Source organism: Cervus canadensis, chromosome 24 (genome assembly GCF_019320065.1).
Source record: "Cervus canadensis isolate Bull #8, Minnesota chromosome 24, ASM1932006v1, whole genome shotgun sequence".
NCBI classification, from domain to species: Eukaryota; Metazoa; Chordata; class Mammalia; order Artiodactyla; family Cervidae; genus Cervus; species Cervus canadensis.
Genome location: NC_057409.1, coordinates 2,563,638 through 2,587,776, shown reverse-complemented (window position 1 = coordinate 2,587,776; position 24,139 = coordinate 2,563,638). Strand labels below are relative to the sequence as shown.

The following is a 24,139-nucleotide window of genomic DNA, read 5'->3' as shown; positions in this document are numbered from 1 at the left end:
TATTTAAGAAGTAGAACTGTGTTGGGCTGCCTTGAAGGTTTGTTTCAGGTAGTCGGTGGTGATTAACCTGTTCTGTTGAGAGGAAGTCGCCAGCCTGACAATCTGCCAGCTCCCCTCTCCTCTGGGCTTTAGTACCCAGGCCTTCTTTGTCTTTGGTTCACCCTCTGTGATTCTTTTGTTGTAGGATCAGGCCTTGCTGAGCAAAGCTGTGCAGTGTCTGAACACATCAAGCAGAGAAGGCAAGGATCTGGACCCCGAGGTCTTCCAGAGGCTGGTGGTCACGGCACGCTCCATCGCCGTCATGCGTCCTAACAACCTCGTGCACTTCACGGAGTCGAAGCTGCCCCAGACGGAAGCAGGTGAACTTGGCCTGCCTGGCCGCGGTCCCGAATCTGCCTGCTCGTCTTCTCTACTCTCCCATCTTCTCGTAGTTCTCTCTGGCCTCTGATGGACTTGGTGCTCTGAGACAGGGATCTCACTCTCGTCTTTATACCTTGTAGGGCTTCTGACATTAGAGTTGTACCGTTTTAATAATTACTCTTTCCAGTGCTTACCCCTTGGATTACTCTTGAGTTTACTTAGTGTTCTGGACACCAGATGTAGTCGGTCTCTGGACTCACTGCCTCTTTGAAGTCTTCAGGGGAAAGCCCAGCTCGTGCCCTGCGGCTTTAAAGTGACAGCGTCAGTCATAGCTCTGGCTCCCTCGCTGCTCTCTCGCCAGAGTTCTGTTTACATGAGCAGCAGCCTCTCTCTCAGCGCATGATGCCGTTTCCTCCTCTCCTCATGCTGGCTGGGTACCGCACCTGCTTGGCTTTCATCAAATAGAGCTTATCGATGCCTTTACGGTTCTGTTATGTACATGCTCCCATAGGTTGTCGTCATCCTGTTCTTCCCCTAATACTGTAATCCAGGAATCTTTTTAGAAAATCTTACATGTTTCCCTAGTTTAGAAGTTGAACAGTTGGACCTGAGATCTCTGACTCTGCTGTAAGATCCTGAATGCTCCCCCTTCTACTTAATTCTAACATACACTGTTTTCTGTGATATTCCTTTCCCAGACTGTTTTTTTCCTAGATGTGCCTGCTGGAATCTAGGGATAGTTGGCATATTGATTGGGGCCCCACTTGAAACTCCCTCCCCAGGCAAGCTTCCTTGACCTGAGTTAACCTTAAAACAAATTAAATTCCATCTTCAATTTACCGTCGTTAATCATTTTTTTTTCTCCTGCTTAGAAGGAGCAGATGAGGGGCGAGAACCTCAGAAGCAGTTGGAGGGAGACTCCTGTAGTTTCATCACGCAGCTGGTGAACCACTTCTGGAAACTGCACGCCTCCAAACCCAAGAATGCCTTCTTGGCGCCTGCCTGCCTGCCAGGTATCATGTTAAAAGGGACATTTGCTAGTGAAACCTGATGTAAGTTCTTTCTTTGAACAGATTGAACTCTTCACCTTGAGCCTTCCTCATCCATCTCTTCCAGAGTGAATATTTAGGAAATACAAGTCTGTGAGATCAGTGTTCCTGATGGAGGAATTTGCGGTGTAGCAGAGGGATGGGCCTTTCTTGATCTCTCCATGTCGGGTTGCATACTTCACATAAAGACGTGTGTGTCTGTGTGTGTGTGGGCGCGCACGTGCCTCCTTAGTGGTGTTCATGATTGTTTAAAAAAATCTTGGAAAGCTTGATTAAAAGCCAGTTAAAAAGGTAAAAGTTAAACATCATCCTAGAGAATTATTTAGTTTCTAAGCTATTGCTGCCTCGAGTGTCTAACTTTCCACACTATCTGAGGGTTAGGTGGAAGAGTAAGCTCTGAACAGCAATCTGGAAAATAGAAGGACCTCTGCTGCTCACTCGTGTTTGCTTGGGCAGTAAACCCCAAACACATGTTCAGGGCGTCTTTATCACCTGAGTTCTGGGGATCATTGGGAACATTTGGACTCCACTCAGCTCTTCACACTTGTCTGCTCTGTATTTTGATATCTATAGAGAGTTAGACCTATTTATTTCTGTGATGCAGGGTATCTGGAAAAGCTTTTGGGCCAATTGGAGAGATTTAGGAGACTATTAATGGAGCAAATCATAAATAGTACTGGTGGCCTATATTCTGTGTTTGTGGTTTTTGTTTGTTTCTCTCTGTATGCGCTCTCCTTTAGGCCTCACTCACATTGAAGCTACCGTCAACGCTCTGGTGGACATCATCCACGGCTACTGTACCTGTGAGCTGGACTGCATCAACACAGCGTCCAGGATCTACATGCAGATGCTCTTGTGTCCCGTACGTTTCCTCACCACCCCGATAATCCCTACCAGCCTAACGTCTGGACAAAATGTTTTTACAAGTTTGCCAGCTAATGAAATAAAATAGACTTAAGGGAAGGCAATGGGAATTAAGAATTTTGAAGATCAGTAAAACCTGTAACATCTTACTCATTCCATGGAAAGAAAGGTTGGAAAAGGGAGTGGACTTGGTCTTTCTCGTCCAGTCGCTGAGGAATATGCTGGTGGTTGTTTCACAGTTAGTGCTATGTAAGTATTAACTAAATGAGTACCTGGATGAATACCATCAGGGTCTGCTTTCAGTGACTCTAGCACAGAAGCTAGTGTTGAAAGGACTGATTTTAGCACAGAGTTAAGATGAGCCTGATCCTCTGATGAAAAGGCAAAACTCGTGTGTAGAGAGCTGAAGGGACTTCAGGGACAAGTGACCTGCCAGTCTATTACCAGGAACTAAGATACAGGATGCAGTGTATAGGTCTTCTCTATGCCAGGTCGGGGAGTGGACTTGGCTGCTGACCTGATGCAGCAGGTTGCAGGCGAGAGTAGGCAGATTTTCCACATGCGTGTAAGCGATGGTCAAAGAAAGCAAAGTGTTTTATAGACAGTGTCATAAATAACATTAAAACCTAAGAATGATAGTTTTTTTTTCAATCTCAGGATCCTGCTGTGAGCTTCTCTTGTAAACAAGCTCTAATTCGAGTCCTCAGGCCAAGGAACAGACGGAGACATGTGACTTTGCCCTCCTCCCCTCGAAGCAACACTCCAATGGGTAATGTGAGGTCTGCGCTTAGGCGCGTGTGAGCGTGGTGGGTGCGGGAGAAGGGAAACGAAGTGTTAGGATATGCTGCTCACGTTGACCGAGGTCCTGGAGACTTCTGTTTATGTGTCCGTTGGTACACTCTGCCTTATTCCATAAAGAATTTAAGATGGTGTATAAAAAGTTTATAGCAAGTAGAATAAGGAGAAGGAAATAAGGAAAGCTGAAGCCAAGGAAACATAAAGGTACAATAGTAAAATCAAGCCAAGGACATAAAATCTACATCACAGAGTCCTGTATGGTAGTTAAGTGAAGCGCTTGTATTTGGCTGAAAGCTTCTAAAAAGCCATAGTGAAAATGAAATGAGAACAGTTCAAAAATCACAGTGACTAAAAAAGCCCTCCGTTTTTCAGGAACTGAAAAATTTCCTGGCCTGAATGCTCTTGCATTCAGGGTCCATTTTGTTGCCTAATGGGTAGTATGCTCAATGGTTTTACCTCCAGTGAGATTGAAGGTAAATTTCATAAGAAATTTCCCTCTTGATACACTTGGATACAAGTTAAGGACATAACATTTATCATTTTAGTAAAAGCAGTTCTAAAAATTGTCTGAATCGTAGCCTTAGTATCTTGTGTAACTCTGGTTACTTGGTTTGGCTCAGTAGTAAAAACTCCAATGAAAGTCACATAGGTAGTTTAAGGTTTTCTATTAGCCACTTGATAAAGAGGAAAAAGAAATGTGTGACATGAATTTACTAATATAATCCAGTATATAAACAGTATTATTTTAACATGTAGTTAATCTAAAAAATTAATAATAGTAGTAAAATACTTTCCATTCCTAAAACAACTTTCTGGAAGAGCTTTAAACACCTGGCTTGTGCCGTGTACGTCAACACACCCTTTCCTTGTGGACCCGCCACTGTGTAGCTAGTGGCTGTGGCTGCTTGTGGCCCCGTGCAGGTCTAGATGCACTCATGCCGCTTCACGACCTTCAGATAACCTTCCTTGAGTGTCATTCACCTTGTCTAAGTCTTCGATTAGTCAGTCAGCGATTTGTGCATCTTTTCTCTGAGGAGACCCTCCACTAGGTAAATAGTTTGTTTCCAGTTAAGGCCACATCCACATGTGTTTTCAGCCCGTCAGGCAGAAGGCGCGGTCTCCATCCTCTGCTTCTGATTATGGGTCTGACCTAGGCTTCCCCGCTTTCAGAAGGCCTTTCCCCTTCACACCGAACCTGATTGGGGTAGTACTGTCCTCAGTTTCATCCAGTGGTTTCACATTTCAGTTGGCTCTTCTCATAATAATTGTGTAGTGTGAAAATCTCACAGACCCAGTTGTTTCTGGGGAGAAAAAAAGGAAAATAACACTCCAAGCTATCATGACTGGTAGCAGATAAGCAATCTCAATTGTAGTATTTGGTCTCTTGAGGGTTGATGGGAGCTCTTGAAGTCTGCTGGTCTTAGATTTTTCTGCTTTATGGAATCCAAGGTTTTTTGATGTTGTTTTCCTTCATCGGCCAGAAAAGACTTACCTTAAATGGGGCCAGCTGTCACTGCCAGCCCCTGCTTCCCAGATCCTGCCGGGTCCAAAAGCAAGAGAGCAAGGCCAGACATGGCCCCTGGGATTTACCCTTGAGGCACAGGGTGCTGGCTGGCAGCTTGTCTTGGCTTTTGTTTGCTCTGTAGCTTGTCTTCCCATGCACTATGGGAGGGACCAGCAAGCGCTTTCAGGTGACGGAGGTTTCTCTGACTCAGGAGACAAGGATGATGATGACGATGATGACGCGGATGAGAAAATGCAGTCATCGGGGATCCCGAATGGTGGTCACATCCGTCAGGAAAGCCAGGAGCAGAGTGAGGTGGACCACGGAGATTTTGAGATGGTGGTGAGTCTGGCAGCAGGCGGGGAGGAGGAGCCTCGGCATACTCCTCCAGCTCTCGTTCGGGGGCTTCCACAAGCTCCCGTGACCACAGGACACTGACGGAGCTCTCTCTCTGCAGTCTGAGTCGATGGTCCTGGAGACAGCGGAAAATGTCAACAATGGCAACCCCTCTCCCCTGGAGGCCCTGCTGGCAGGTGCAGAGGGCTTCCCCCCCATGCTGGACATCCCGCCTGACGCAGATGACGAGACCATGGTTGAACTAGCCATTGCCCTGAGCCTGCAGCAGGACCAGCAAGGTAGAAGGCAGTGCCAGGAACACAGCGGCCCCTTGGCCTTGCACAGGAGAGAGGGTCTGGCAGTTACTGATAACCAGCTGGCTTAGCTTACCCCCAGACCTGGGGAGAGGGCGGTCTGGGTGAGAGCTGTGCAGAGACGCAGGTGGAGAGTGAGACGGGCCGAGCCGGCTTCTCCGTGTGGGGCCGCTTTCGTGGTGCTGGCGGTTTGTCTCCTCCCGGGGTGGGTAGAGGCCTCCAGCCTGTGTCCTGCCTGAGCTGAAGGGAGCCTTCCACCATCTCTGTGACCGGACTTGGTGGCTGTTGAGTAGCTTTCTCTAGGCCAGAGTGGGCCACACGCTGGCGAGTTTCAGCTCTGAGGGCGGCAGGCGGCGGGGCGGCGCCGTGGGCGGGGCCTGGCGGGGAGGCCGTGCTCACTCCCCACTTGTCCCCCAGGCAGCAGCAGCAGTGCCCTGGGCCTGCAGAGCCTGGGGCTGTCCGGCCAAGCACCCAGCTCTTCCTCTCTGGATGCAGGAACCCTCTCTGACACCACAGCATCAGGTAACTGTCCACAGCGAGGAGCGCGGCCCAGGGCCCCAGGAGCCTTGGGCCTCGCTCCAGTGCTGTGAGAGTGTCATGGGCAGCTGCTTTGACAGGCCATTCTGGACTTCCTGCTTCTGCCTTGGCTTTAGAAACGCGGGCGCGGAAGGCCCAGCACTGCAGCTTGGCAGAGACGCTATGGCTCCGCTTCCCTCCACTCTGCATGCTGCCTGGCTTCAGCTGATTCCCCCACAAAGGCCAGGAGAGCAGCCTGCAGGTTGACCAGCTTTAGGGCTGAAATCACTGCTTTCAGGCTTCTTCACCAGAGTTCTAACATCTAACATCTTAGACAAGATCAAAAGGGAGATAGGAAACAGAGCGTATACCTTTTAACTTCTTTCTGTTCATTTGTTGCAAGAAGCAGAGTGAACGCTTCAGGTCAGCGTGGGTCACCACCAAGGATCTGAGCTTGGGGCGTAGGGTTTTTACGGACAATTCAAATGCATAGGAAATCTTCAGACTTCATTTTGTGTTTACTTTGAATCTCTTGCCTAATTTGATTTTTAAAAAACCAACATCCTGAGCGGAGAGTTGGACTGGAATAGAGGCGGTTGGAGCATCTGGACTGTCTCCTGGAAAGTCAACCCCTGAGTAGTCTGAGGGTTGACTGAGAGTCTCCAGACTGCTGTGTGCCTGTGTGTGTGTTTCCTCTCTTTCCTGTGTCGGTGTCTCACCCTGCGTAGTTGAGAAAGGGAGACTGGCTGTCCCCTCTCCCCGCTGCCGTGGCTTGCTGCTTCCCTCGGGCCCCTGAGTCGCTGTTGCGTCAGGCTTGCTCGCTGCCGTGCGGTGCTGGTCGTGTCCGCCGTGCTCCGTGGCCGTCTTGGCTTTCCTCCCCCGTGTATCTCATCCAGCATTTTCCTCCTGTCTCAGCTCCGCCCTGATCCTGGATGCTGTGGCTGTCTCTGGGGAATTTCCTTGCTTCATTATTAGCATCTGATGAGGAAGTTTGAAATTTCCCAGTGAACTCCCCTCTGGACCATCTGATTAAGAAAACAAACAAACAGGGTTGATTCAAGAGCTCATGATAAGTGATTTCCTAGCATTAGTGTAAATTAATTACAAAACAAATCTGAAAATTCAGAATCTATGCTTTTGAATGGTACTGGCTAGTTTCTGATCTCAGCAGGTGTCAGTAACACCTAGACTATGGGGACCAGGAAGCATTTTAGGTAGAAAACTGTCCGTGTCACAGATTCTTGAATCCCTGCACTGGGACGGAACAGCGAAGGAAATGCCCAGTGAGCTGGGTTTTCACTTCTGTCTCAGTACTGTGTGTGGCGTGCCACGTGGACTGTCTGTTCCTGCTGGTGATTAACCCGCAAAGCAGATCTTTCCCTTTTTCCTTAGACGACAGGATGTCTAAACCGTATTGTGTCCGCCGCGCTGTGTGGTTTGCTGCCTTCACCCCGAGAAGGGGTTTTTCCCTGTAACAGCTCTCGTTACTCTCTCAGCTCCAGCCTCGGACGACGAGGGCAGCACGGCCGCGACGGATGGCTCCACCCTGCGGACCTCCCCTGCCGACCACGGGGGCAGTGTGGGCTCGGAGAGCGGGGGCAGTGCCGTGGACTCGGTGGCTGGCGAGCACAGTGGTAATGTGACTGGAGGCCCTGACCTCCTTGGGAAGAGAGGGTGGGGACAAAGCAGGAATGCCTGCGTGGGTCCTGAGGTTGATTTCAGCAGAGGGAAGTTGAATAATCTGTTAGTGGAAGAAAGAAATGATGTACATAATTCCAAATCATGATTCATTTAAGACAGCTATGGTTTGACTTTGAAATCAGTCATGCTTTGGTCTTTGCTTCTCTCGTTGGGGGAAGAGCTTGGGGGCAGTCCTGCTGTTCACAGCCTGGTGTATTAATAGAGCAGGCCATCTGTGCTAGCTGCTGGGGGCGGGGCTCTAAAATGAGGAAGCATGACAGAGCCATTTTGGCTTGATCTTAAAAAATCAGTCTTTGTTTGAAAACTGGCTATGAACATTTTTTTGTGAAAGAGATACAGAGTAGCTGATAATTTTCTAGAGTCCCAAATCAGTTTTCACTTCCTCTGAAATACGATATGGAAATATATCAGCAGCTGAGATTAAGATTAGTCTTGCAGATGGGCTTACGTTCTTTTGGGTACCCAGAAAGTCATTTTAGTCATCGTGTGCCATGGGGCCGAAATCGTGAATTCAATCCTCACTGAGCTTCACACGAAAGGAAAAATTTTTCTAAAGCTACCAGTCAGATAGCTTTGGAATGCATTGGGTTTCACCAGGCTCTGCAAGTTGATTTGCACTTTTTAAACCATCTTCCTCTAGTGTCTGGCCGGAGCAGTGCTTATGGTGATGCCACGGCAGAGGGGCATCCGGCTGGACCAGGAAGCGTCAGTTCAAGCACTGGCGCCATCAGCACCGCCACCGGTCACCAGGAAGGAGACGGCTCCGAGGGAGAAGGGGACGGGGAAGGGGAAGCAGACGTCCACGCTAGCAACAGGTCAGGGCCAGGCCGCCGGCACACACGAACTTTCCTGGGGGCGCATGTTTGAGGGTTAGGATGGTGGGTCAGTTGCCGGAGGTGGAGAGGTGACAGCAGTGTATTTCTTTTGAAATGTGAAGGTTGTAGACTCAGAAGCAGTTTGAAAATGGTAAGAAAGTTGTAGGTCTGTCTCCTGGTCCTAACTGCAATTGTATCAAGTCAGTTGCAGAGAAAATATAAAGTGGTTTTTCTCATAAGGCCTGTCTCTATCCCTTAAAGTGATTGTCATAAAACCGTGTGTCCTCCTTACTCAAATCTTTCTTTATTAACCATACCATAGACTCATTTTGTAGCATTCTCCTCATAAATGGCACTGTTCTAGGCTCAAGGGCAACAGGTGTTAAGTAGTACTAGCAGTAACAACTTGTTCAGTGTGTTAGTTAATAGAGAATTAAGACAGCTAATGTCAGTTTACATCCAGAAATACCCCTGGTGAGGCATTTGGCAATTTGAAAGTAATCCATAAAATTCCTAATCCAGCCCCTTTAAAAATTTTGGTGGAAAAAAAAATTTTTGTTTTTTGTGGTATTTGGTACTGCATTGGTGGAGTGAGTGTATCCTTAACCAAGAGGAGATTAGAGAAATAGAAGAGAAGGAAGAAAAAAACCCCAAGAATATACCCAGGTGGCACTAGTGATAAAGAATCTGCCTGCCGGTGCAAGAGACACAGGAGACGTGATTTGATCTCTGGGTGAGGAACATCTCCTGGAGTAGGAAATGGCAACCTGCTCCAGTGTTCTTGTCTCGAAAACTGCATGGACGGGGAGCCTGGCTGGCTACAGTCCATGATTTGCAAAGAGTTGGATACAGCTGAGCACACACACACTTGTGATCTAATGTTTGTTAAATTTTGTTGTGGCCCACAGTTACCACATTAGTGCAGGAATCAGTATTTTGAACTGAATGGTTTCTTTCAGGAAAAGAGGTAACTGAAGCGCTCAGGTGTTGGAGGCGTTTTGAGAGGGCGTCAGCGAGTGTCTCCTCTCCTCCCTGTATCCTGCGCTCCCACCTCGCTCCTGCAGCACCCCTTTGGGGATGGTGCCCTCTGGCGGTTACCTGAGGCTAACCCCCGTCCCAGCCTCGAGGTTGTTGGGGAGCCCCGGTGTGAGTCCCCGCTGGCTGGCTGTTGCACACGCGGCAGTGTGTATGCGTCCGTGTTACTGTCCACCCGTCCCCCATGCCCTCCCACGCCCACCCCACTGCGTCCACACATCTGCTCTCTCTGTCTGCGTCTCCACTGCTGCCCCGCACATGGGTTCATCAGTACTGTCTGTCTAGATTCCATATTTGTGTGTTAATATATGATATTTGTTTTTCTTTTTCTGACTGACTTCACTCTGTATAAGATGCTCTAGGTTCATCCACTTCTTTAAAGCTGACTCAACTGCGTTCATTTTCATGGCTCAGTAATACTCCATTGTGTATATGTACCGCAGCTTCTTCATCCGTTCATCTGCCGGGGGACCTCTAGGTTGCTTCCGTGTCCTGACTGTTGCAGATGGTGCTGCAGTGAACGTGGGCACACGTGTCCTTTTTGTTACGGTTTGCTCAGCGTATGTGCCTCGTGGTGGGACTGCCGTGTTGTATGGTGGTAGCATTCCTGCTTTTTTGAGGAGTCTCCTTACTGTCTTCCACGGTGACTGTATCAATTTACATTCCCACCAGCAGTGCAGAAGCATTCCCTTTTCTCCACATCCTCTCCAGTATTCATTGTTTGTGGATTTTTTTTGGTGATGGCCATTCTGACTGGTGTGAGGTGATATCTCATTGTAGTTTTGATTGCATTTCTCTATTGATGAGTGATGTTGAGCATCTTTTCATGTGTCTATTAGCATCTGTGTTCTTCTTTGGAGACGTGTCTGTAGGTCCTTTGCCGACTTTTTGACTGGATTGTTTGTCTTTCTGGGATTTGTTCTTTAACTGCTTCACCTAAAAGGCATTTTCTACTTAATCTTTTGTTTTCCTCTTAATGTGATTTCTAGGTTAACTACGTGTGTTCAGGTAATGTAATCTTTGTGATTTTTGGTTCTTTGAAGTTTATTTCTTTGAAATATATTAAATCTACTCTATCGTTGCTTTTTATGGTTGCTTAACTTTTGAACAGTTAGGTTCACTTCTAACTGATGTTAATCACTGATCTATTTGCGTTTATTTTGTGCTTCTTCCTTGTTATGCTTGTTTCTGAGTTTCTTTTTGTCTTCTTTGTAGCCCCTTTGGGTTAATTTGCTCTCCAGCCCCACCTCCCCACCTTTGCAAGTTTGGAAGTTGTTCACTCAGTTTCCAATCTTGTAATAGTTGTACTAATCATTTCAATATGCATACTTAACCTGAAACTAAAGTTAACAAGAGCTGTATCTTCTTGTAGAAAATATATAAGACTTTCATTGAAGACTATGAAAACTAGTTGAGAGAAAATAAATGAGCGGATATACTGTATTTATGGATTGAAAGATTTGATTCATTGTTTAAAGATAACAGTTGTCTCTAAATTGATACGGGTTCAGTATAATCCCAGCAAAAAATCTCAGCTGGCTTTATTGTATGGTGTAAGAATCGACAAGCTGATACTAAAATTCATTTGGAAGAGTAAAAGACTAAGGTCAGCCAAGACAGTACCGAAGAAAACCCCCAGAATTATGAGGACTGCATAGCCGTAGCCTATTATAAAGCTGTGTTCAGTAAGACAGTGGGATTTTGGTTCAAGGATAGACAAAATAGATGAGTGCAACAGACTAGAGTTCAGAAACAGATTCGCACGTACCTGGGCACCTGGTTTATAACACAGGTGACTTCTGCCCAGTGGGGGGAAAGGATGCTCTTTTTCAGCCAGTGGCAGTGGGTTGGTTGGAAATTAATCTGTAATAAAACGAGTCTTTTTTTCGTTTTATGATCTGATCATAAATAAAAATCCGTTGCACTATGGATTTAACTGCACGAGATAATGCTCCACTGGTTTTATTTTTCATTTATTTTTATTTTTATTGTGTTATAGTTGCTTTACAATGTTCTGTTGGTTTCTGCTGTGCAATGGAGTGAGTCAGTTACACGCGTGTGTCTCCTCCCTCTTGAACCCTTTCCCCAAATTTCATCCATCTAGGTAACCACAGAAAACTTACTAGTTTTAGCAGACAAAACATCTTCATAACTTAGGGTTGGCAAAGATTTCTTAAATAGGACACAAAAAGTATTAACTAAAAGGAAAAAATATATAAATGGGACTATATTTCAGCAGCTAATGCTTTTTTTTTTTTTTCCTACTTTTCTCTCAGTGTCAAGATTTGAGAGAGCTAATTTTTCTCACAGGCTCCTGAGAGAAGTGGTATATTTCTGTTACTTTTAGACTCAGGTTTTTTCTTCTGTGGATTTTTCCTGAGGTTCTCATAGAAGGCCCTCCCTACTTGGGGCAGACTCTGGGTGTCCTTTCCCTATTCCAGATGCCTTGTAAGGTCCTAGCAACATGGTGCCCAAATGCTTTCAGAGCATCATGGCCTCAACTTTTCAGATGTCCTAAAATCAGTGTCAGGGCTCTGCTTACCCTTCTGGATTTTTGTCTTCACTCATCCCCTGACCTAATAATTTCTTCATTGCTGGTGAGGTCTTTATTGCTTTTATTTTAATTTTGTATTCAGTGATCTTTCTAAATTCACTTAAATTCTAATTATAGATTTTGGTAATTAGACTAATCCTAATTATGAGTTTGGTTAGTAGATTAATTCTTATCATAAATTCTGCATGAATAATCCTGTCTTCTGTAAATAATGGCATTTAACTTTTTTCTCTCCAATCTTTATACCTTTTAATTGCCTTTTCTTGGTTTATTGTTTTGGGTCGGACAGAAGTGGTGATGTGGAAAACCTTATCTCTTTCCCAGACACTGGAGAAAAGGTTTACTATTTTACCGTTAAGTATGATGTTAACTGGAGGGTTTTCCAGGATATTCTCTATCAAATTTTGTTCCTAGTTTGTGGGAGATATTTTACCTTGGAGATAGTGAAGGACTGAAGCCTGGCGTGTTGCGGTACTTGGGGTCGCAGAGAGTCAGATACAGTTGAGTCGACTGAACAACAGTTTTATCTCGAATTGGTTTTTGAAGCTTTCCAGTTGCCTTTGTTGCACTTGGTTGATTATATGTTTTTTCTCCTTTATTCTTTTTAAGGTGGTAAATTACAGTAATTGATATTTTCCATTATTAAGCCAACCTTCTGGGGAACACCTAATCATGATATCTTATCCTTTGTATCACTGGATTTTATTTGCTAATATTTTATATAGGCCTGTAGTTTTTCTTCTTTGAAACATTTTTGTCAGGTATCGATATTCATATTATTCTGGCCTCGTAAAGTAAGTGAGGATGTGTTTCCCCTTCTCTGTTCTCTACAAAAGGTTGTATAACATAGGTTTTATTTCCTCTATAAATTCTTAGAAAAATTTATCTGTGGAGTCATCTGGATCTAGACTTCCTTTAAGAGAATACTTAACTATAGATTCACTCTTTAAATGATACAGAATTATTTTTGTTCCTTCATGTGTCGATTTTTGTATGTTGTGCATTTCAAGAAATTTGTTCATTTTATTGTCATGACGTTGTTCATAATATATCTTATCATCCTTTTAATGTCTTTAGGAATTGTGATGATACCCCTTTTTTTCATTTCTAGCATTGGTAACAAATTTTTTTCCCCCAAAAGTCAGTCTTGCTAGAAATTACCAACTTTATAAAGAACCAGTTTTTCAACTTCACAAAGCACCGGTTTTTGGCTTAGGTTGTTCTCTGTTGTGCACCTGCTTTCTGTTTCATTTCTACTCTTTATTGTTTCCTTTTTCTCTTACTAGCTTTTTTGTTTTATTATCTTTTTTTGGTGGTGGGTTAATTTTCCATTTTTTTTTTTTAAGCTTTTTAAGATGGAAGGTTAAATCATCCATTTTAAACCTTTCTTTTTCAATATTTATTTGAAGTTATATATTTCTTTCTAAAATTCCCTTTAAATATTAATTTGACAGGAGCCCACATGTTTTGATATGTTGTATTTTCATTGCTATTCAGTTCAAAATGGTCTCTAAATTTAAAGTTTTGATTTGATTAAAGTTTTGATCCATGGGGTATTTAGAAATATTTTGCTGAATTTTCAAACTTTTGAGGATTTTCTAATTATTTTTTTGTTATTGATGTATAGTTTAATTTACTGTGTCTGGGGAATATACTGTGTAATTGTGATCATTTGAAATTTCTTGAGACTCATCACTTCTAAAATGATGTTATGCATTCTTACTGTTTTCAGTTATTTCTAGCTAGCAGGTCAGTTTAGGTAACCTCCCCATATTGCTAATGGAATTTGCTAAAGTTGTCTTAAGTTAACTTTATTTTTCAGAAATAAGTTAATTAAAGAATTGTTAAATGACTTTTAAAAATAATTGCTTTTACTTTAAGTTGCAAGGAGGAAATTGTCATTTTTGGTACAGTGTGTAATTTTTTTTCTTGAAGAAACTCTATCTTAAGAGTTTGAAAAGTCAGTAGTCTGACATGATCTTGGTCCAGGTCAAGACTCTGCTCATTATGTTGACTTTTTCGGGTGTGTGAATATTTACGTGCACGTTTTCCAAACCTGAGGATTTTAACCTGTTTCAAAACTTGTATGTTTTATCCTAGAAATATTGAGCTGTTGCTGTCATCTCATCTTTTGTCACTGGTACATCATTGGTTCCTCAGCAGTTTTTATTCATTTGTAGTCCCCACAGGGCTGGTCTAATTATTTGAAGACGTATGCATGGGCTTTTGTGTATTACTGTATTCTGACGGTCGCTTAGCTCATTCTTTCAAGTTCTTTTTAGGATGATTGCCATTTATTATTCAAGACTCTATTTTTATACAGGTTTTTATTATTTGGAAAATATTCAGATACCTGTTAGGATATGTAATACATGATAATCACACTTTAAAAAAAAATGTAGGCATGTGGCTTCTTATACATAGTCTATAAAGTAAAATGAAGCAAAATGGTTTATTAATTATGAGAGTAAATCCATTAATTGATTCAGCAAATGCACTGTTGATCTGTGTAAGATTGTGTTAGGTGAGACTGCCACGCAGTTTGTTACAACACCCTAATTAATTTTCACAGTGGTCCTCTTCTTTTTAAAGGGTAGCATTCCTTTTTAAGAATCTCTCTGTTTTCGGCTGTGCTGGGTCTTCGTTGCTGTGCGTGAACCCTCTCTAGTTGTGGCCAGTAGGGCTGCGCTCCGGTTGTGGCGTGCTGGCCTCTCACTGTGGGGTGGCTTCTCTTGTTGCCGAGCGTGGGCCCTAGGGCCCGTGGGCTCAGTGGTTCGAGCACTCGGGCTTAGTTGCCACACAACATATGGGGTCTTCCCAGACCAGGGACCACGCTGCTGTGGCCCGCATTACAAGGTGGGTTCTTAGCAACTGGACCACCAGGGAAGCCCCATATTGGTCCTCTGGAGTTGGCATATTCACTGGAGAGGCAGACGCACACATTTACTGCAGAAGCCCAGGTGTGTATCGGCAGATGAAGAAGGCGAGGTAGTGGCCAGCTGTGAGTGTGGAAGGGCTCACGGTTCTTGTATTGATGTTGAGATTGAATTTTACACTAGGGAAAAGGATGGCTACGCTGTGAGAAGACAGAGCAGCGACTAGCCTTGCTAATGACTTGGGAAGCAAGAGGAGAGGGCTGGGTCGCTATGCAGATGAGTGACATGAAATGTGTAGATGGGAAGATTCCAGAAAATAATGCCTGGAGGCAGAGTAGGGCAATGCATTGAAAAAAGCCATAAAGCCTACTGTTGCAGGTTGGAGTAGTGAGAACAACAGGACTTGCTTCTTGAGCAATATTTTTTAGCTTTCCTGTAAGTACGCTTTCAGTACCATCAGTTACATCTTGAAACAGTTTGGCTTCACTGTAGCAAAGTGAGATTTTCCTTCTGAGTTGCTATTAACAGTGTTCCAAGGGCATGTCTTAAATGCTAGGATTGTTCCCAAGAAGTAGGTTCCTTGTTTACCTTGCTGGCAGGAAGAAAGAACTATATTCAGCTGGCTGGTGTTTGTGTATTAGCTCATGTTTTGTTTATCCTCCCTGGTCTTTTAGGCTGCACATGGTCCGTCTGATGCTGTTGGAGAGACTACTGCAAACTCTGCCCCAGTTACGAAGTGTTGGAGGTGTCCGGGCCATCCCATACATGCAGGTATCCCGCAGTTCACCTGGGTCTGTCAAATCATAGGTGGACATCCTTAAGCATGCTCACACTTCTCCCGCCGAGCCTGTGTGAGACTTTGTTTGGTATTAGGTCGTAGAATAATGTAATATAATTTTGAATTGCAGGTTACAGCCCTTCATTTTATAAATGAGAAGACCAAGGATCAGAGAATTTAAAAAAAGGTCTACAGCCATCCAGCTAGTTACTGACAGAGCCAGTAACAAAAGTCTGCTCTAGAGACTCTTTTAGTATCTGTCTAGTATCTCTAACATCTTTATCATGTTAGTAATAGAGTGAGGTCTGCTAGCTGCCTTCCTCTTAGGCAGAATCGTTCTTTAGCACAGCACAGTGCTGCATCTTAAGCCACTTGGACTGGATGTAATGTCCGTCAGTCAGTTAGTTGTGCAGACTTCTTGCAGAACGTTTTCTGCATTGCCAAGGGTAGCGTATACCGTCATTTGATTTCTGTAACTCTGGACCCCTCACCTTCGGTTACCTTAGGTTTTCGAATCTTTCCATGGGCTGTAGTTCCAGTTGACAGGGCAGGCAGGAGGATCGGGGTTTCGTGTGAGACTCTTGGTGTTTAGAGCTGCTGTTCTTCAGGGAACTGGCTTTCACGTTTTGCCTCTCTGTTGACTTGCAGGTCATTCTGATGCTCACTACAGATCTGGATGGGGAGGATGAGAAAGACAAGGGGGCCCTGGACAACCTGCTCTCCCAGCTGATTGCCGAACTAGGCATGGACAAGAAGGTGACATTTGAGTCATTGTGTGAGAAGCAGGCATTGAGATCAGTTTTTTACCTCCCTCGCGTAGAGAAACTTCACCAAGTTGCAGGGGGTGACTCTCCCCTGAGGCCCCCAGCTCTGCAGATCCATTAGAAATGTTTTCGTGTGTGCTTTGGCCCAGGCATGCTTGTGTGGGTCTGGCTGTAAATGAGGAGCAAGACCAGGTCACTGCCCTTGTGGCCCTTTTGTAGCTCCATGAGGTGAAAATGATAAATGGGTTGTTTGTATCTTGGCCTCATGCAGTGGCACCCCACTCCAGTACTCTTGCCTGGAAAATCCCATGGACGGAGGAGCCTGGTAGGCTGCAGTCCATGGGGTCGCTAAGAGTCGGACACGACTGAGCGAGTTCACTTTCACTTTTCACTTTCACGAATTGGAGAAGGAAATGGCAGCCCACTCCAGTGTTCCTGCCTGGAGAATCCCAGGGATGGGGGAGCCTGGGGGGCTGCCGCCTGTGGGGTCGCACAGAGTCGGACACGACTGATGCGACTTAGCAGCAGCAGCAGCTCCTAGGTGTGTCAGGCTCTCGGGTGGCCACAGGTGCAGTGGAGCCTGTTTGGCCTGTGATTCCGTGTGGGAACCACTTAGCGCTGATAGGAGGAGCAGTCTCGGTGAGAGGCTGCCTCCAGGTTGAAGCCGCGTCCCCCGGCCCCGCTTGTAGGACGTCTCCAGGAAGAGCGAGCGCAGCGCCCTGAACGAGGTGCACCTGGTGCTGATGCGGCTCCTGAGCGTCTTCATGTCCAGGACCAAGTCGGGGTCCAAGTCTTCCGTCTGCGAGGTGTGTGGCTGCCGGGGGGGGGCGGGGGGAAGAGGCTTGTGCTTGGTGCCAGGGCGGCGGGCAGAGGCCTCAGACCTCTCTCACCGAGTAAGGCTGTTGGCGCTCGGGAGGAGTAAGAGTCTAAGCTGTCACCTCTTCAGGAGCAAAGCTTCCACCTTTTTCAGAATCCCTTCCAAGCTCTGATCTTTTCCAACAATCCCTCCAATGGAGGGGGTTAAAGGGTTTGGAAGTTCCATTATTGAAAAGCAGGAGACTGTTCTGCAAGCCGCAGAGTGGCTAAGAGGATTCCCCTGCTGTATGTTGCTATAAGGTATGGTAATAAAGCAGAGAGAAAGCAGTGCGTACGTACTGGAAAGGAGATTAACACAAAGCAGAGAAGGTAGAAATGGAGGCTGAACTGCATCCAATCTTAATGAGCTTATGAGCTGTGGGGGCTGCTGGGATTTGCAAGGCTCTCCTAATGGTTTTATTTACAGTAGCTTTTCCCCTGCCTTTTTATTTGTGTGATCACTCACCCCATCTCCTTTGGAAGGTGGTTCTGTGGGAAGAGCCCCTACTGGGAGGGTGGGGTTGCAGAGAAATGCCTTTAGTGAAAAGTTTTCTTTCTTAAATAGGCTTCTTTTCTAGATGCCCAAGGAGAAAGAGAAAACCTCTCCCTTCCAGGTGGAAGGGTTATCTAATTCTTGCCTCCTTGGCCTCTGGCACATATGTGTTGGGAGATTAGATTTGGGAACTGGTGTGTCTTTATTTTCTCTCACCATGCTGCTGTGCAGAAGACTTGGGGAAACGTTTGAGCTCGTTGGGAAACTTTGAAATTAAGAGATGGACTCACTTTCATGACAGCCAGTTCTCAGACTGTCGTGAGCGCGTTTCCGGCTCTCAGGCTCAGCCGGACTGCACTCTGGTCTGCCAGCCGTTCTTAGCTTCTCCCTCCTTTTCCGCAGTCGTCGTCCCTCATCTCGAGCGCCACGGCCGCCGCCCTGCTGAGCTCCGGGGCTGTCGACTACTGCCTGCACGTGCTCAGGTCCCTGCTGGAGCACTGGAAGGGCCAGCAGAGCGACGAGGAGCCCGTGGCCACCAGCCAGTTGCTGAAACCACATACCACGTCGTCCCCGCCGGACATGAGCCCGTTCTTCCTCCGCCAGTATGTGAAGGTGAGGGCCTTCCCCGGGCAGTGAGCCGCTCCTTTCCCGCCCCCGGGCTCCGGGTCCTCACTCCCCTGGAGCAGCGCCAAAGGAGCCACGGATGTCCCTTACTGCCTCTGCTATCACCAGGGGCCCTTCAGCACTCTGGTTTAGAAGATGGGCTTTTTCTGGTCGGATGAATCTGGGGACACATCCCTGGGAGTAGGCGTTCCCACTTAACCGCTGTGGAGCTTGGAGAAGGCCTGTCTAACTTGTAGTAAGCCTCAGTTTGTACATCTGGAGGATGAGCACACACAGAGCATCTGCTTCATAGAGCTGTTGGGAGCCTCGGACGTTCGGAAAGCACAGCGCCCAGCTCATCCGAGTGCTCAGTAGATGTTAATCATCATCCCCATTTCTGTCCCGTTTAAATCCACGTAGCAGAGCAGGATGGCCTGGGCTGGGTGTGCTGCTCACTGCATGCTTAGGACTGCTTTACAGAGTATGGAAGTGAAACAGGACAGAGCGTGTCCTTCTCGTTTTGTATGGCCCTTTGGTGGTTTTCCGTAGCTCTTTGGCCAGAAAGTTCTTGGTGGATCCAGCTATCTGCTTCACTCTTTATCCTCTACAACGATCCTGCACGCAGCGCCGCTGATGTCTGCGCCTGCCCCAGGGTCAGTGCCACCCCTTCTGAAGTTCTTTCCTCTCCTTCTGCGTCCCTTATGTCCCCCATCAGTGCCAAGGGGTTCCCTGGGAGCTCAGATGGTAAGGAATCTGCCTGCCATGCAGGAGACCTTGGTTCGATTCCTGAGTCAGGAAGACCCGCTGGACAAGGGACAGGCCACCCACTCCAGTATTCTTGGGCTTCCCTGGTGGCTCAGCTGCTAAAGAAACTGCCTGCAATGTGGGAGAGCTGGGTTTGATCCCCGGATTGGGATGATCCCCTGGAGAAGGGAAGGGCTACCTACTCCAGTATTCTGGCCTGGAGAATGCCATGGACTGTATGGTCCATGGGGGTCGCAAAGAGTCGGACACGACTGAGCGACATTCACTTTTCACTTTTTAAGATGCAGCTCACACACTGGGTCATTCCACAGCACACACTTGGCCTCTCTCCAGGCTGAGCCTTTCCCTGGGTCCCGGAGCACCCTGACCACACATGTGGGGTCTTCCCCTCCAGGCTCACATCATGACCCTGTTCTGTTCCTCCTCACACTGGCAGTGCTCGGTCGAGACCTGATAACAGCTGAGGGTTGCCTGCCCGGCGCACTGACTCTGGCAGCCCCCTGGGGAGCACAGTGGGTAGGGCAGCTGCTTCCCCCGTCCAGAGTCTCTCAGTGACCCTTGACACACTGCCTCTTAGAGAAACGCTTCTGTCGTCAGGGGGACCTTCGGTTCTCGGGAATGGAGTACATCTCCCATAGAACATCAGACGTCCTTTTCCCTTATGGTTTCTTCAGTTTGTTTCCTGTTCTAGCTCTAAGTTTTGTGTAAGCAGAGTAAAATCAATCCAGTGTCAGAAACCAGAGTGAAATGCTAGAACTTTTGAGAGTGGTGAGATCTATCGCTACCATATGCTCTGTATGTGATGAAATTACCCCCAGAGCCTAGGGTCTTCCTGGGTTTGTGAACTAAACGGTCAGTCAGTGTCCGCTGCAGCTTTGGAGGATGCTGTTTACCATCTCCAGCATAACGTGTTCCTGCTGAGCAGGAGACCAGCCCTGTTCCTAGCCGTGGTCACGGAGAATTCTCAGTCACGGCTCTTTCACGCGTGTTCTTCTCCAGGGCCATGCTGCTGATGTGTTTGAGGCCTATACTCAGCTTCTGACGGAGATGGTGCTGAGACTGCCGTACCAAATCAAAAAGATCGCCGACACCAACTCGCGAATCCCACCTCCTGTCTTTGATCATTCATGGTTTTACTTTCTCTCAGAGGTAAGCGAGGGTCCCAGTCGAGGAGAGGACATGGACCGTGACTGCCGCTGTGGCCCCCTTGCACCCCAGCAGAGCCCCTCCCACCACTGAGGTCTTGCTCCTCCCGAGTATACCGTATGGTGGCACTGTGGAAGCTGTGTGTCAGAGCGGGCTGTCCTCTTTAGCGTCTGATTCCGTTTCTCTAATGTCCCCCACACATGGTGACGGTGGCCGTGTTTAATAGCTTGGACTCTGTCTGGAAAACAGAAAGTATACTAGTTAAGTGAACTGAGAGATTTTAAATGTAGAGAGTTGGTTAAACAGCCATTGAAGAGCCAAGAAGATAACAAGGGAACACTGAGGTAACACAGCGGCAGTAACTGTGAGAAGCAGCTGCCGGCAGCCCTGCTGGTGAAGAGGACAGCCCGGTGGATCTGACGGGAGGCTGCTGTGGGACCCCAGGAGCTCTGAAGGGATGTGAGGTGGCTGATTCTGGAAGTTCTGAAAGAAGCCAAGCAACAGGACCCCCTGGGCTTGGTTTGTCCTTGACTGCTGAGATGCTGGGGGCTGCAGGGCTGCTGCTGGGACAGCGGGTAGACGGGAAGGTGCAAGTGCCTTCTCTCCTCCTGCCTTCTGGTGTCCTGGTCCAGTGCTCCCGCCGGCAGGGCCCCAGAGGGAGCCTCTGCAGAGAAGCCGCACAGTCAGCCTGGCTCTGGGCCGGACACCGCAGAGCAGGCTGGGCTTGGGGCCTGGAGAGCACGGCTGCACAGCCCACAGAGCGTGACTGGGCTTAACTCAAGGAGAAGAGTGTTAGCAAATCCCAAATCACCAGTTCAAATTGTAGAGGTACAACCACCCAACTTCTTCCCCACCTGTTTAACCTGAAAGAGAGATTCTGAATGTTTTTTCCTTACAGTTTCACTCTGGGCGGACTGGAGTGGAGACCAGCTTCCTTGTAGATTCCTCAGTACTCCCACGAGGAATAGCAGGAATATTGCTATTTTTCCCTTTTTAATGTTTTTCTTTCTCCTGGTCCTTGTAAGGAATATAGAAGCTAGCTCAACTGTGAGGAAGTAGCTTGGTTTGTGGTTTTTTTTTTTTTGGAGTCCAGGGTGCTGTGGCCAGTATGGATACAGTCCCCGAGTCCCTGACTCTGTCGTTTCTCCCCTCAAGTACCTGATGATCCAGCAGACTCCGTTTGTGCGCCGGCAAGTCCGCAAACTTCTGCTCTTCATCTGCGGGTCGAAGGAGAAGTACCGCCAGCTGCGTGATCTGCACACGCTGGACTCCCACGTGCGAGGGATCAAGAAGCTGCTGGAGGAGCAGGGCATCTTCCTCCGGGCGAGCGTGGTCACGGCCAGCTCCGGCTCCGCCCTGCAGTATGACACGCTCATCAGCCTGGTACGGCCACACCGTGCCGGGGGTGGGGGGTAGGGAGGGGGCGTGTGATGAGTCTTAGCCAAGTGGCCATAGGACAGAGCCGTGCACACGGGGCTTCCCACCCCGACTGACACGTAGCTGGCCTCAGGCTCTGCACTCCCCCGCCGTCACTGGGCGGTGGTTCCTCTGTCACGAGGAGGGTTGACGTGGGCTTCTTACCTGTGTCGTTTGCTCACATTGTGGGCAGGATCAACCCGTGGTTTGTGCATCTCTCCTTTTTGTCCCAGAATACTTCAGAAATGATGCATTACCAGCTAAAATCAGTTGTTTGACTTTGGGGTATAAATTGAATGATGGCATAGGAAAATCTAGAAAGAGCATCTTCAGTGTTAAAGACTCCTAGTTCAGTGCTCTTGCTATAGTTCTCTTAGTAAGAAAAAAACAAACTGGATTGTAGTGTCTCTGGTCCTAGCCTACCTTTACTGCTGCATTATTTCAGGGGTTAAAGGACCCCTGAAAATGAAGGGCCTTTGTGTGGGGGCATTGAACGAAGGAGGCTTAGTGAGGGCCAGAGTGTGTGGGCCCCGGTCCCAGGTTTACTCGGGTGCTCGTCAGCCGTGCCCAGAGGACGGGGGTCTGTAACCCAAAGCCGGGGAGAGGACCCTGAAGGCCGCAGGTGTGGGTCATTGCTTCTACGTGGTTTCTGTTGCAGATGGAGCACCTGAAGGCCTGTGCCGAGATTGCTGCCCAGCGCACCACCAACTGGCAGAAGTTCTGCATCAAGGACGACTGTAAGCAATGCCTCTCCATTTGGTTGCTCTTCATGCATTCATTCCTTCAAGAAGTATTCATCGAGGCCCCATGTAGGCCAAGCGTTAAACTGGGCGTTAGAAATAGAGCCATGAGCAAGCTGGACAGACAGCACTCTGCCCAGCAAAGAAGACAAGGCTTCCAAGACGGAGAAGGGTCCATAGAGAGAATGGGGGGTGCTGTGGGGGCACAGGGTAGGTGTCTGCTGGAAGGTCAGCAGTGTCTGCTGGAGGTACCTCTGGTGGTCCGCTGATGAGGCGCATCGCCGCTGTCAGAGAGGTGGGGGCTGGGAACCAGACTCCGTATTGTTGCTGCGGGACCCCCCAGGGGTGTCCACAGTGGTGAACCCTTCTGGGTGACCCCCAGCGCAGCCCTTGGGCAGGAAGCTGGGAGGAGGGGGGCAGCCTGGCGTCGGGAGCAGCCGCCCCCGTGCCCGCGAGTCGCCCGGAGCTGAGCCCCCGTCTCCTCCGCCTGCAGCCGTCCTGTACTTCCTCCTGCAAGTCAGCTTCCTGGTGGACGAGGGCGTGGCCCCTGTGCTGCTGCAGCTGCTGTCCTGCGCCCTATGCGGCAGCAAGGTGCTCGCTGCGCTGGCGGCCTCGGCCGGCTCCTCCAGCGCCTCCTCGGCCTCTGCCCCCGCGGCCGCCAGCTCTGGACAGGCCACGGCACAGCCCAAGTCGTCCACGAAGAAGAGCAAGAAGGAGGAGAAGGAGAAGGAGAAAGAGGGTAAGGACCACCTCCTTGGTGATGAGGGTGATGTGTTCTCATCTCTCTGGGAGCACACCAATTGTTCCTTTCCTCTGAAAGAGTTTTCACCCTCGTTTGTAGAGACCTAAAACCCAGGTGCCCCCCAGGGCCTGCTCTTGGTCTCGTTTTCAATTATGTTCAAGGTGACACCGTAAAGAGTGTGACTTCCCGTACCAAGTGTCTGTAATGGGGAAAGCCAGAGGTGCACTGAAGGTTTTTACTAGCCCGGGGTGGAGAGACTGTCAGCATTAAATGAAGCGATGTGAGTTAAGAAACGTGCCTTGTGAGCTGCTAGGTGCTTTGTAGATGGATGCTGTAGTCACCTTTAGCCGACTCCTTGCCATCAGAAAGGTGAGAGCTTTGCTGTGTCCCGGCTTTTCATGATCCTTGGAGGCCTGAGACAGGTGTGGAGATGGTTCACCTTCCCCCGTTAATTATTCAGATACCTCTGTGCAGGTCTGTAGTAATGTTGACTGTATTAGGTAGCAGACCTCCTCCAGTGTGACTGTCTTTGTTCAGTGCCAGGCTTGTATAGGCACTTTATCCTCTGCTTTTATTTGTAGCATTATTTTATTTGGGGCTGTTTGTCCCCTAGTGGTGGTGGTTTAGTCGCTAAGCCATGTCTGACTCTTGCGACCCCATGGACTGTAGCCCGCCAGGCTCCTCTGTCCGTGGGATTTTCCAGGCAAGAATACTGGAGTGGGTTGCCATTCCCTTCTCCAGGGGATCTTCCTGACCCAGTAAACAACTGAAAAGTGAAAGTCACTCAGTCATGTCCAACTCTTTGCAACCCCATGGACTGTATGGTCCATGGAATTCTCCAGCCAGGATACTGGAGTGAGTAGCCTTTCCCTTCTCCAGGGGATCTTCCCAACCCAGAGATCGAACTCGGGTCTCCCGCTTTGCAGGGGGATTCTTAACCAGCTGAGCCGCCAGGGAAGCCCAAGAACGCTGGAGTGGGGAGCCTGTCCCTTCTCCAGCAGATCCAAAGTTGTTTTCAAATTATAACCATTTTGGTGAAAACTTTAAGACACTGACAGCATCTCCTCTCACTCCACTTGAGGGCCCTAGACCACTTCTTCCTGTCTTCAGCCCTC

At 47.9% G+C, this 24,139-nt stretch overlaps 1 protein-coding gene across 8 annotated transcripts in view; it reads left to right on the top strand.

Moving 5' to 3' along the window:
- The window catches only part of UBR4 (ubiquitin protein ligase E3 component n-recognin 4), a 130,646-nt gene that overhangs the window by 60,749 nt on the left and 45,758 nt on the right, over positions 1-24,139 (top strand). For 3 of the 8 annotated variants that reach the window (XM_043445856.1, XM_043445854.1, XM_043445862.1), the window contains 18 exons: positions 185-359; positions 1,059-1,142; positions 1,233-1,373; positions 2,150-2,271; positions 2,931-3,042; positions 4,787-4,917; positions 5,033-5,210; positions 5,643-5,747; positions 7,238-7,375; positions 8,083-8,257; positions 15,397-15,493; positions 16,149-16,256; positions 16,954-17,070; positions 18,015-18,224; positions 19,980-20,129; positions 21,282-21,509; positions 22,201-22,279; positions 22,776-23,021. In XM_043445856.1, coding sequence (XP_043301791.1) covers positions 185-359; positions 1,059-1,142; positions 1,233-1,373; positions 2,150-2,271; positions 2,931-3,042; positions 4,787-4,917; positions 5,033-5,210; positions 5,643-5,747; positions 7,238-7,375; positions 8,083-8,257; positions 15,397-15,493; positions 16,149-16,256; positions 16,954-17,070; positions 18,015-18,224; positions 19,980-20,129; positions 21,282-21,509; positions 22,201-22,279; positions 22,776-23,021 — 2,596 coding nt within the window. The remainder of the gene's footprint in view (positions 1-184; positions 360-1,058; positions 1,143-1,232; positions 1,374-2,149; positions 2,272-2,930; positions 3,043-4,786; positions 4,918-5,032; positions 5,211-5,642; positions 5,748-7,237; positions 7,376-8,082; positions 8,258-15,396; positions 15,494-16,148; positions 16,257-16,953; positions 17,071-18,014; positions 18,225-19,979; positions 20,130-21,281; positions 21,510-22,200; positions 22,280-22,775; positions 23,022-24,139) is intronic. The other 5 variants (XM_043445860.1, XM_043445857.1, XM_043445861.1 and 2 more) reach the window with 3 other exon arrangements.